Genomic DNA, 12,657 nt, shown 5'->3' on the forward strand with positions numbered 1-12,657 from the left:
GCAGGAATGTCACATTTGCTGTGGAAAAATATTACTTAGTTGGCTTTGAGTTTTCTGCATGTTGTATTTCCTTATGCTTGCATATAAAACAAAGGAGAAATTTCCTAATCTATCATTTCTAAATCTTGCATTGTTCTGTTATTTCATCTTCTTTATTCTCCTCCTTTCTAAAACATGCAGGCCAAATCTTACCAACATATCTCATATACGAGATTCTGTTTTCCTGGTCTGCTTTCTCTAACTTTCTTCCTACAGCTGCCATCCACCTGGGGCTGGACACGTGCGCTCTTGAACCACCTCTGAGTGGGCAAAGGGAGACTCTAAGACTTAACCACGATTATTGCAAACACTGAGGAGAGCACAGCACCTTTACAGAAAATCATAAAGCTGGTTTATACCATTAAATCAATTCTCCCTGGCTACTATAAAAGACGTGACATTTTATAAACTAAAGACATACTTGCAGATGTGGGTCAATCTCAAATATTGTCTCTCCTCTTCGCATATCTGTTATCAACCAGGGGCCTCCAGCTCTACAAAGAAAGGAAGGAAGGTAGGTAATGAGCCAAACAAGCACTTTAGTTAGTATTCCCCAGCACAGTCCTCGGAGTGGACCTGTACTGGAAGGAAGCACAAGACAGAGTTTAACACAAGCCTAGAAGCCTCTCTATGTTGTGTATACATCCCAAAGCATGTCCTTTACATTTCCCAAATACATAATGGAAGTCCTCCATCTCCTAGCCATCATCTGCCTAGTGTCTGGCACCACCAAGTCTTGCAAAGCAGTCAGGATCGACACAGGCTATCCTGTGTGCAGACCCACTTACTCTTACAAGACTGAACTGGGTTTTAATCTTACAGGTAACTGAATTGGGACTGAGAAGTCCAGTGTAGCCTAGGTCTAAGGCAAGGCATGGCGTCAAGGTTTATATCCCTATTACACACCTAAAGATGTAGCTGGGTCCCAATGGGACTGCTCTTCTTGCTGAGATCAGCTGTCATGTTCAGTATAAACTTTTTAAATAAAGCTTATTGCTCTGATAAATAGTCTCACAATAGATGTTTTGCCCAGTTGGTTCTTAATGGTCAAGTACTCAGACAGTTCAGCGAAATCTTTGTTTTCATTAGCAATAAAAGTTGGAATGGTCAAGATATTTCCTAACAAAGGTGATAGAAAACAGATTACTGTGAACATGAACTACCCGGTGCCTTTACTTTGGGTCACAGTGCAGGCAGATTGCAGAAGTCAGCCTTAGATGATGATTTTAATTTGAAATCAAACTACAGTCTTTTGGAATTTCCATTAAAAAATTAATTTCTTTTCATGAGATACTTTGTTATTGCAGTCAAAAGCCCCCTCCTCTGGCCTTGTCTGTGTTACAGTCTCCTAAAGCATTTGGAGTGGGAGCAATAAAAGGTAGTACTTTATAGCCTTTCAGATGCATCGACAGCCATTCTTTTTCCACATCACTTTGGAAGTGTTAATTATTAAGTGCAGAGGTGTGACCTGGTTCAGTTCCTCACTGAGGTGCAAGAGACTTTGACTCCACATGAGTGGCTTAGTAGCTTGCAGCTTTGACTTCATATCATGCACATTTGGGTTTCATTTTATCTTTGAAAGGTGCTGGTACCACAGCACGAAAGCCAAGATCCAACATAAGAACAGACTGAGGAGAGGGGTCCTCTATCAGTATTGACTTAGAGGAGCAAAGGGAGCTGCAAACAGGGTTTATTGCCTTAGAGTCCCAGAAACAAAGCTTGCAGCTGGACAAATTCACCCTACTGTAGGGCATTCACATTAATTATCTGCACTTGTGCCTAAAAGGGAAGAGTTCAAGTTTAAGTCGTCCAGCAGCAAAGGCTCTTCCAAATAATCAATCAATTAAAGGCCATTGTGACACTGCAGAGTGTACTACTGTGCCCAGGAACACATACTCAGAACCTTTTTGTCTAAAAAAACCCACATTTTGAGCACATGTATACCATACAGCAATAACTACCGCTAAATGTAAGAGAAAAATATTTAAACAAAACACCTGTAAGCCAAAGAAGTTTAGCTGTAACCTGGCAGCAAATAAAACATCAACATAAATTTAAAACCCATCTCCTCTTAACCCAATGACATCTTTGTTTTGCCGTGGAAGAAACAACAATGAACTTCACTTGCACGAACACTCCTCCTGTTGTGAATCGGCCCATCAAGAGTGGGGCCAGTTTAGGAGTGACGTTCTCACTTTGAGACAGTACCCAAGATTTGCTAGGCACTGTAAATCAGACCTCTCCTTCCTTGCCTTTGAACGACGCAGGGAGGTCAGCAGCAACAGTTATACTACCTCTCTCAGGAAGAACCAATGAGAAAACGCTGCAGGCGTAAGAGGAAGGAAATTAAGCTTTCAAGACCTCATTCTGTTTCACCCTGAACATGTGGACTTCCATATGCATTAATTTGCCCTCTAAGTGTCTGTGCGTGAGAACGGATTTGCAATGAATTCCCATCTCTTGCTACAGCACAGGATTAAAAAATTTCCATCGACAAGTTAAAGATTGTTAATAAAAATAAACAGCTGAATTGTTCTCTATGGGAATGCTCCCCTATGTGTGCTACAAGAGAACTTACACTGGGACAGTCCGAAGCAGTTCCAAAATCCCCTGCCCATTCCACTGCTGAGCTGCATGCAGTTCCTCAGTGCAAACTCCAACAATCTGGAATAAATGAAAAGAGAGATACTAAAGTGGATGGGAACCATGCAAAAACTGTAGAGAAAATGTACCATGTGGCACTGGATCAAACAGTGCAGATACAGAGAAACACCATTACTTTAAACTAACTAGATGAGTGCGGACACATGGAGCCTGAGACAACAGAGGAATTCTGCAACTCTTTATGCCCTTCTCTACACTTAACAGGCGAAGCACCCTTGTCACCCTGGCGTGTGTGAACTTAACTATGAGGAGGGCCTAGTGACAAAGGAGGCTTTACCAAAGATCTATTAGTCTGTTGTCACTTCTCAATCTAGCCCACACAAGACAGGACAGGTCAGGGTCTGAGCACAAGACAAACACTGCTCTGTCAGCCAACTGCTACGGGCAAATCCAATACCTGAAACGCACGCTGAAATGCTACAATGAAATGGCACCAGCAGTTCCAATCAGGCAAGGGACTTACTGCCACAAGGGAGTGCTTTAGTGCTTATAAACCCTTGACCAGCTCAGTTTGCTGACTGGTTATATGTCTTACCTGGCACCATAAAGTAAAGCTTCTTACATGGCGCATAATGCCCCTGTCACTGCTGGCAACTGCAGACTTCTGCCTTCCTGCACAAGGCAGGATGTGTTTGCCTTCCAGGGTGGGAGATGCCACACTGAGCAACACCAGATGTATCTCTCACAGTAGCTAAGATCAGCCACTTCAAATGAAAACGTGAAACACCCTTCTGTTGATAGAGGAAGGCAGTTTCTTCCTGATCCATAAACCACTGGCTTGTGCCTTTGAGCACAATAATTTACTCTTCAGGATGAAAAATTATTTTATCCATGGCGTTCTATTTTTCTTCCTCAATAAACCTTTTCCAATGACACTGAATTTTTGGTCAAAATCTGTTCAACGGATGTTTCATCAGAAAAGAGGAAAACTGAAAACTAGGTTCTGAAAAGCAGCAAGCAGAAGCGCTTGATATACCTTTGCCACAAGCACATACCTGCACTGATAGAGATCTGCATGGAAAACCATTAATGTCAGCACGTAACCAGTTCTGCACACCCTGCCCCTTGCAGAGCTCACTCTCTCAGGACCCAGCCCTTAGAGATGCATTTCATTGTCACCCATCTCCCAGGCTTCCTCCATGAACAGCCTGAATCACCCTTGCTTCAGGACATCCCTCTCTGGGCCTCCACTCACTAATTACATACAAACAGCAAGATTATGAATAGGAAATTATTTTTTGTTCATTTTTTTCTTTTTGCAATTATTTATCCTCATGGGTCAAAATAAATCCTTAACAACAAGCATCAAACAAAGGGGAAAACCAAGTCAACTACATGTGTTGTGGAAGATTAGAGGCCAAGAGCCTCAGGATGCAACAAGTTGACTGTCCTCCTTTGATTCAGGACAGCTGGGCACTAAAGAAGAGATGCAGACTAATGCAACAGTAACTGGGGCATCAGACAAGAATCATCCTGCTTAGCTTGCCTCTGTCTCTCCTTCCAGGTACCACAACTCACCTTTCACACACCTGCCTCTTTCTTTTTGATAAGAGAGACTTCTGGGCACCTCAGAAAATTCAGGAAAGCCTTTGCTTTTGCACAGCAGTTGCCTTGTGCAGGTCTGTGGAAATGGAGCTTCCCCTTGCATGCTGCAACTACAGCCAAGGAAAAACGGGAGTAACTTGAAGCTTAAATTGTAAAACACAGATGCTTGCATTTTCCCACAGGATGGGAGCTTCTCCACCAAGCAGGGAGAAATCAGCAGCTGGCATACACTATGTCATCTCTTCCACTAAGGTTAATTATCCCATATGCAATTTAAAAATATCCAAAGCAGCCCTAAGATATCTAAGAAACATCACTGAGAAGAAGGACTTTGGGAAAGCAAGCAAACCTGTTTGGCCAAGGAAGCTCCCTCACTGAACAGTATGGTTAAATTGCAAAGGATTTTTTAAATGTTTCTTTTGCAAAGCAAACCTGAACCCTTCTTAAACAGTAGATTGATACAGGAAAACTCAGTCTGTAAAGAATCTTTGTGTCAATGCTGCAAGCTACGCTTCTGCCATTAAACAATGCTAAAGCAGCTCTGAGTCCTGCTTCAAACTCTTCTTTTCCTGGAATTCAAACCAGTGGATCACTTACTGATACTGCTATAGAATTAATTTAATGTAGCTTCACATTACCTTTTACAAGTGTTTCTCTCAGCTTTTTTCCCCCTATGTTCATGCTTGAAATTTCAGAGCAGTATTGTAATACTCAACTCCAGGTCTGTTTTGGGGTGTAAATCTTTTTTCCATCAGATAGACCTCTATCTTGAGAACCGAGTGTGCCATTGCTCAATCCTGGTAAAATGCTTACTGAGTACCTCCAGAGTAACAACTCAAAGATGAGATCCATGGCATTCAAGTAAGGAAGAAAGGAGGAAGACAGGATAATAAGCATCTGACTTATCAAAACTAAATTAAGTATTGTGTTAGCCACATTCCATGCCCAGGAGGTGACTGTCAGAGGCGCCATTGCTGGGTCATACCTGTAGGAAAGTAACAACCCCAAAAGGAGTCTGCACCGGCTGCATCTGAGGGTCTTCTGTCAGTAACATATGCTGGATTCTAGATTCACTGTTGTCCAGAGGGCTGTGCCACGATACATGGTCACCACTGCAGAAGGTGTTTTCTGCAAGGAAAAGAAGCAAGAAATACTTAGTCTGTAACATGTGCTACAATATTCCTTCTGGTAGCACCTGCTCCTAAGTCCTGTCAGGCAGGAACCTCTGGTCTGGACCAGGACAATCGTCGGTGGCTATTCACAGTGACTGCCTCCAGCCAGCTCTGCTGAGTCTCCGAATCAGCTGAAGCACCTGAAGCAGGAAAGCAGTCTGTCTCTCTCTGAGCCACCTGAATTCAAGCACTGACTTGAAAATTGGCCAGTCCTGAGTCCTGAGACAAAAACGGTGTCCTGCTTTGATATTAATCCCAACGTAGGAATACCAAAAAATAAAAGTAGCTTGTCTCTCATTTAGTATTAGTCTCATTTTGTGAGAGGCCATGGAGAATCAGCAGGCCACAATGGATGCCTATGGGGCAGTGAATCATACTTAAATTTCAGTTATGATTTGCCACAGATAAAAGATTCCAAAATTTGAGATAAACACAAATAATCCTCTGCTATATCTAATAAAAATCCAATCTGCTGCCCAACTTGTGATGGTCTGAGTCAAAGTCACTTTTTCTCCCAATTGGCTGGTGCTATGGTGCAGAATTATAATTAATATGTTCCTTCTTTCCCAAACAATAAGAAAACTAGGCTATAAATTTCACTCTGTGTCGGAATACACTGCATCAAAACAAAGGGCCAGAAATTATCCTTCTTTCTTCATGACTGTAAGCATTCGTTTCTCTTCCTTCTCTCCTACTCAGAAAGACAAAAGCCCCAGACAATCCCATGTCCCACAGCTGGTGCATGCCAGAAGGCACACTAGAACCCATCTTATGTTGCTGCCCCACCACAGGAAAGGCCAGCACTTGTTTTCTGAGCGAGCTACAAGTCCAACACCCAACCACAACCATTTTCACACAACGTAAAGCATGCTCCATTTGCACACAGTTCCTAGGGCCTGTGTACAATAATGCTGCCTAGCCAACTCCCTTGTCCTCCTGTCTTGTGCCTGTCCCACCCCAGGCAGAGCTTATATAGCACAGACAAATAAATCCATACTCTGTCCTCTGACACAGGTGTAGTGCCCCAGGGATGAACCAAGTCCTGCCTGTCCTTCCAAAGTCAGTGGCAAGCACAGTACCCCTCTCCCTGACAAAGGCAATCTGGGCTGCTGTCCTCACCATGATCTCTCCCAAAGCCACAGGGAAGGGAGACCTTACCTACTAGAAGAGGACTAAGACTTCCACTGCAGACTGGAAAACGTTAGTAGTCACTGGAGTTGCTGCCTGTCAAGACTGGAGCAATGTTTTGATACCAGTTTAGTGCACTGTTTCTGCTCTGCCCTGCAGCTATGAGCAGACGTGGTTCTGGATCTTCACCTAACCTTCCTGCACCACTGTCCCGGGGGACAGTGCTCAAACCGGGACAATCACCTTCTAAATCCATGTGAGCAGTACATCTCTTATTTATAGGGCTTATCTGAGAATCCTGGAACATGGCAGCTTCTGCAACAGCAACAGAGAAACAGCATTTGCCAGTAATTGCAGCTTTGTCCCCAGGCACATTAAAAACCAGGCACTGAGGAATCGGGTGCTTGCATGCCACTTGAGCATCAGCACCACCATGACTGCGTGCATGTACGCTCCGCTAGCAGCAAGTGCAGGATGCTTTGAGGGGGCCATCAGTAGCAGAAAAACGAGAGTTATCTGGCAGTTGCTGTGGTTAAATATGCTGGCAGTCACCTCACTGAGGAGCTAACTTGTGCTCACCAATTCATGGCTTTACTGCAGGTGTCTCGGGCAACTCGTAGCTTCTCCACCAGATGTCCCCATTGCTGTGTATTTTATTATTTATGTTTTTTCAGATGAACTTCTTGGACAGCTCATTTGATTAAGAATTAAAATAAACTCCAAATACCATAAAGAACTTAGCCCGAAAAACGAGGCATGTAACAGAAGTGTTAAGTAAGGGCATTTTTCCTTCCCCTTAGTTAAATTAGGAAAGAAAGAAAACACAGTGAATCAAGCTCCTTGAAAGAGAGTTTGTCGTTACGTACACTAAATTACATGCTTTCAGCTCTGTGACTGAAAAGAGTGGTTCAGATATTACTTTACTTTTAGAGTTGGGGAAAAATAAGCAGACAGAAATGAAAAACATGATTTTTTAAGTATCAAAGTCGGATTACAGAAACAGCATTTAGAAAGCTGAAAAAGGATCCTGTGATATTTTCCAGGTTAGCCAAAATGTGGCTGATTAATTTTTCTTTTTAAATTATAAAAGCCTCTCGGTCACAGTTTTCAGAAATGAAACAAAGCCACAAAGAGCTTATTCTTGGGCCCTGTCTTTATACCACAACATTTTGCCCATCAAATGCTCACACAATTCTATGCTGATCGATCGCTGCATTTCTCTGCTGGTGCTGCTTCTCCTGGGAAAGCCCAGCCCGCTTAGAGCAGGTTTTCAAATGCAAATGTCTCTGCTGGAAACCCACCTGTTCATGTCCATGCGAACACTGAATACTCAGAAAATCTCCCTCTCCCTTACATGCACACAACCACCACAAAATTCATACTGACTACTCAATTAAATAATAATAAAAAAAAAAAATCTGCAAATAACATGAAGCCGAATTAAGACCTGTGAGAACACAAGAAATTCAGAATTACAGCCTGAAGCTTGGCTCTTCACTTGCTGCATTGTAACCCATGGGGAATGTGAGATCATCTCTTGCACAGAGACCAAAGCAGCACTGAGGATAGCTTGAATTTCAGGACTGGTAGCCTCAGAAACTAAGAAATCACAGAAAAAAAGGACTAGATAACCACTTTTTCCTGCCTCATGGTGGAAATGGGGATGAGCATCCTCCTTTCCCACCTTTCACATTCATGTTTTCAAAACAAGACAATAAAAATCTAAGTGTTTAAGTTTTAAATGTTTTAGCCAGAAAATCCTGAAGTTTTCATAAATGATTACTTCAAAGTAAATTTATAACTAAATTAGTGGCTTTTGAGAATGTTGAATTAAACATAAAACATCCAGATAAATCCTCAAAGTCATCACAGCACAGATGGATGTGAAAGTCTCCTGTGGTTTTTGCACCTTTCTATCATTTGCAGCGCACTTTGGACACTTTGTACAACCTGCCTTTCATCCACAAACGCGTACCAAGACTAATATTTCCTGCACGTCCATATGTATTTCCATAAAACCAAGAGATGAGTGGGCACAGGACACATGCACTCACCTCAGGTACACAAGGAGCACAAACACCTTATGAGGAGCAACACACCTCAGTCAGACATGCCTAAAGACAGCTCCTTTGGTTCCCCAAAATTCATCCCCATGTGTCCCATGCCACGTGGAATAACCAGAGAAGCAGCCTGCCATCTCCAAACTAATTCCTGAGATTTTTTTTGTACTGCTATGATCCAAGGATAGGACTAGGACCCTGAGTGATAATGACGTCAATATGTGTCTCCACGCTGATGGTTTTTTAGCCATACCTCTCAGCACATATTTTGATAACTACTGCAGATACCAAATGAGACACCTACACTCACAACTGGAAGCTACTTATATACAAAATACTTGGAATTACAAACATGAAAATGGGTACTAATAAACATGTAAAAGAAGAGTTGTACATGAAAAAAAAAGATTACAGGAAGAAGTTTATGTCCATGGAGCACTGATCCAGTCTCACAGGACTCATGCATCTCCAAACAATTTCCAGTTTTAGGTCAAAACATGAGTCCCTTTCAGAACGTTACTTTGTAAATCATCTCAGTTTTGTAAACCAGTTCAGCCTCAGCCACCAAGCTGGTTTTGCAAGCACCACATCACAACTGATGCTGTCCCAGGCCCTTGCAGATTCAGGAGCAGCTTCTGCTTTACCCAAGCAGCAACTATCGCTCCACACTTTTCACTCCTAACAAGCTCCACTACTACAGCCCTTTTGACCTGCTGTAGTGTTGTGCACCTGTGGCAAAGTTGCTCACTGGCTCTGTGGAGGGACTGAAGCACAACAGATGTTACAAAAGTCCCTCTGCGCTGTATTTCTTGATGAGACAAAACACATTTGTGTCCACAATCCAGGAAAAGGTGAGATGGCTTTCAGCGGTAGCTGTGAAAAATCACCGGGCTCCTACTGAACAAGCACCTTCTCTGCCATTACAAGAGGGCAATGGTCAGTCTGGGAGCAGCAAATGTCAGGACTCATGTGTCATTTGCTGCTGCAGACTTCTGCCTCTTTGAACTTCTGTTACCTGACTCCACAAAAAGAGAGGTCACATGTCCAGGGAAGTAATTGTATATAATGGGAGGAGTTTGATGTATTCTTGTAATAAAGAGCAAGCCCCAAACCAGTTTGTGTGTTCCCATGCTCAGCAGTAAGCTTGCAGAAGACTTCTATGAACAAGGATGCTATGGACCCTCTCTGTGGATGGGCCTGTCATTGCCTAGGAGAAAGGAGCTCTGCCTAAAGCTTCTTCTGCAGCTATGGCATGCACAGGAGGACCCTGTCTAGGTTCACTTGTGTCTAAGGTCAAGCAACACATCTCCACTCTTCTCCACAGCATGGGGCACGGTTAGCGTTTTTACTCACCCACTCATTTTTGCAAGCCCCTAAAAATCACGTTCTCCTAAAGTCCACTCTGTTAAGTCTATTTGACACTGGCCAACCGGTTCAAACACCATTAGGACAGCACAGCCAGTCTCCTAGGCATGAGAACAGCATGACTGCATAAGCCTTGTTTCCTTACATGAGCACAGCAAAACCTACAGTTATCAGAAAATGTTACCAGGACCTCACCAGAAAACCATCAAATCCATAGGACAGATGGCAAAACACAGAAATGATCTAACCATTGACAGGAGGAATTAAACAGCAAAAGAAACTGAAAGAAAATATGTTAAAAATTTTTAATCCGAAGGATTTGAGTGTATGTATAAATCAGCAACTCCTCAGGAGTAACCTAAGGCTCTGATTTACTGCATACAAGCTGATTTGCAGGGGACTGCTGTTGAATACTTCTGCCTCACAGTAAACCTGAGGAGGTTACATGTTCCTCCATGGCAGGAAGAGCTAAGCTACCTGACCCGCCTCAGGGTACATTCACGTCCTTCAGCAGTTACCATGGGAGCGCTGGATGTGTTGGAAATACACAGACTTGCTTACAGCAACCTCTTGGGCACTCGCAGCCTTCCTGCTTGGAAGGGGCACTAACAGCACTTAAACCCGATGCAGCAAGGTGACCCATTCTCACAGAGTTGAAACTGGTTCTTTTTCTGCAACTTTGTGTTTTAACAAAAACTACTGATTTTTTTTTTCCTTTCTGTTAGAGAATGTTGATTCCAGAAAATCAAGCTGCTTCATAGGGAGGTACTGATTTCATAAGAGTTCAACAAGGAAATCATTAAAACCTTTCAGTTCAAACTCACTATTTTATGTCATAATTTATAATAACAAATCTGAAGCCTCCCTCTAGCTCTACAAAAATGAGAAGCCCCTAAATTTCCCACAGACCAGTTCTTGTACCATTCTATTATGCAAAAGCAGCATCTATAAGTCAGTCATACCAGACCACTCTGTTAAGCTTCCTATATTTTGAAGTCTTTAAAATGTCATTATCCGTTTTCTTTTACAGCCTGCATAAAGCAGGTGAGGTTCCTTCAAGCAGCAACAGTCATAATTCAGCTGCGCAACCTCTCCTAACTTTACTATCCAACTGCTCTATAATGAGAACTGGGGAAATAACTCAGAGAGAACCATTCCACTGCAGACTAGTAAATTTTCTTTGTGTAACGCTGCTCATGTATTTTCTGGGAGTGCATTTTCCCCACACACTTCAATTTGACTAAATATAGCTGATGCCTAAAGAAATAAAACCAAGTCATATTCTCAGCCTCAAGATGTTTTATAAACAGTGTAATGCATGCAGTTTACACTCAAGAGGCGTTACCTAGCTCTAGAGAGAAACACAGATTACTTCCCACTGTATTTTCAAATTCTTTTTTAAACCTGCCAGTTTTGCATGTATGGAATCCTAAGGGCTAAGAGTCCTTACTCCCTTGAAGAGCCACAGGGATTAAACGGAAAAGGATGACAAACCGAGCCAAGAGCTGGACCCAGGCTGAATCCAGGTCAGAGAACATCTCCAGTGAGCTTGCTACCCTGCACCCAAAGCAATAGAAAATAGCTCTTCATGCATCTGGGAGTCAAATACCTTCACTGGCATCAGAAAGGGAGCTGTGTGGAGGAAAACAAGGAGTTGATGCGTTACAGCATCAAGGAGACAGCAAGGGAACTTGAAGTATATCTCCTGTCCATGCATGACCTGGCATACAGTCCCCAGACTGAGCCTGGCTCCAGGGCAGTTCAGACTGCATCACCCCGGTTCGTCCAAAGGCCAGCAACATGGTCCTTCTGACATGGTCCCCCATGCAATTCTTTAGATAGATTTTCTAATTAGGACAACAGATTTGTAGCCCGACTGCTCCTCTGTTCCTCTTTGAAGACACCTCCTCCCTGAAAATGCTAAAATCTGCAACAGAGGAGTTAAACTGTCCTGACTAATCAGCCAGACAAATCCATCTGGACAGCCTGTTCCGGGTTACGAGCTGATACTGCACAGAGTGGGAGAAGTCCTAAGTCATTGTTCCTCCATTCCAAGTGTGCCTAAGTGGCTTTGGGAAAAGTGCTCTGCTGCACTCATACCCTTCAAAAGCAGTTTTGCATTCTCTTGTTTCTGTGGAGAGCCAGGCCATCATCACATGGTCACTTTACTACGGGATATGTGCAAGATAATGCTGAAAGAAACACTCCTGCTTGTCCCGCTGAGAAAGCAGCAGCTACCTGGATCACCCCCTCGAGCCAGTAACGTTGCTTAGCTGTGCTAGCACAATGCTGCCACTTCTCTGCTAGCTTCGTGGAAAACACCACACCCAATGAATCTACAACAGCGTGTGGCACTGGGGATGCTGACACGCACACGAGATGACCACATCCCTCCCGACAGTCAGACCTACATTATCTGCATCGCTTGGCAGCTTGAGAACTTGGAGCTATAAGGGGTACAAACCTGCAGTTTGTATTTGACTGTGAGATCTCAGCAAAACGGCAGGCAGCGAGTCACAGACGTCAGCCTGCATAACTCAGATTCTGTATTTGAGGGCAGAGCAAAGAAGGATCTCGACTCCATGACTTACGGGTGCAGGAATGTTAAAAAGGCCCCCAGTGAGTTCCTGACCAGCATGACAGTGATGCAGCCAGACGTTTAAATTGAATACAGCTTATTCTAT

General features: G+C 43.2%; 1 protein-coding gene across 1 annotated transcript in view; it reads right to left on the minus strand.

Moving 5' to 3' along the window:
* SUFU (suppressor of fused homolog (Drosophila)) overlaps nt 1–5,416 on the minus strand; it is an 11,292-nt gene extending 5,876 nt beyond the window's left edge. The window contains exons 1-3 of the mRNA XM_010145458.1: nt 5,234–5,416; nt 2,618–2,703; nt 461–533 (exon numbers count right to left, since the gene is read on the minus strand). Of these exons, the coding sequence (XP_010143760.1) occupies nt 461–533; nt 2,618–2,703; nt 5,234–5,416 (342 nt within the window). The remainder of the gene's footprint in view (nt 1–460; nt 534–2,617; nt 2,704–5,233) is intronic.
* Nucleotides 5,417–12,657: the final 7,241 nt, after the last annotated feature.

The sequence above is a fragment of the Buceros rhinoceros genome, unplaced genomic scaffold, assembly GCF_000710305.1.
Source record: "Buceros rhinoceros silvestris isolate BGI_N320 unplaced genomic scaffold, ASM71030v1 scaffold21651, whole genome shotgun sequence".
Taxonomy (NCBI): Eukaryota; Metazoa; Chordata; class Aves; order Bucerotiformes; family Bucerotidae; genus Buceros; species Buceros rhinoceros.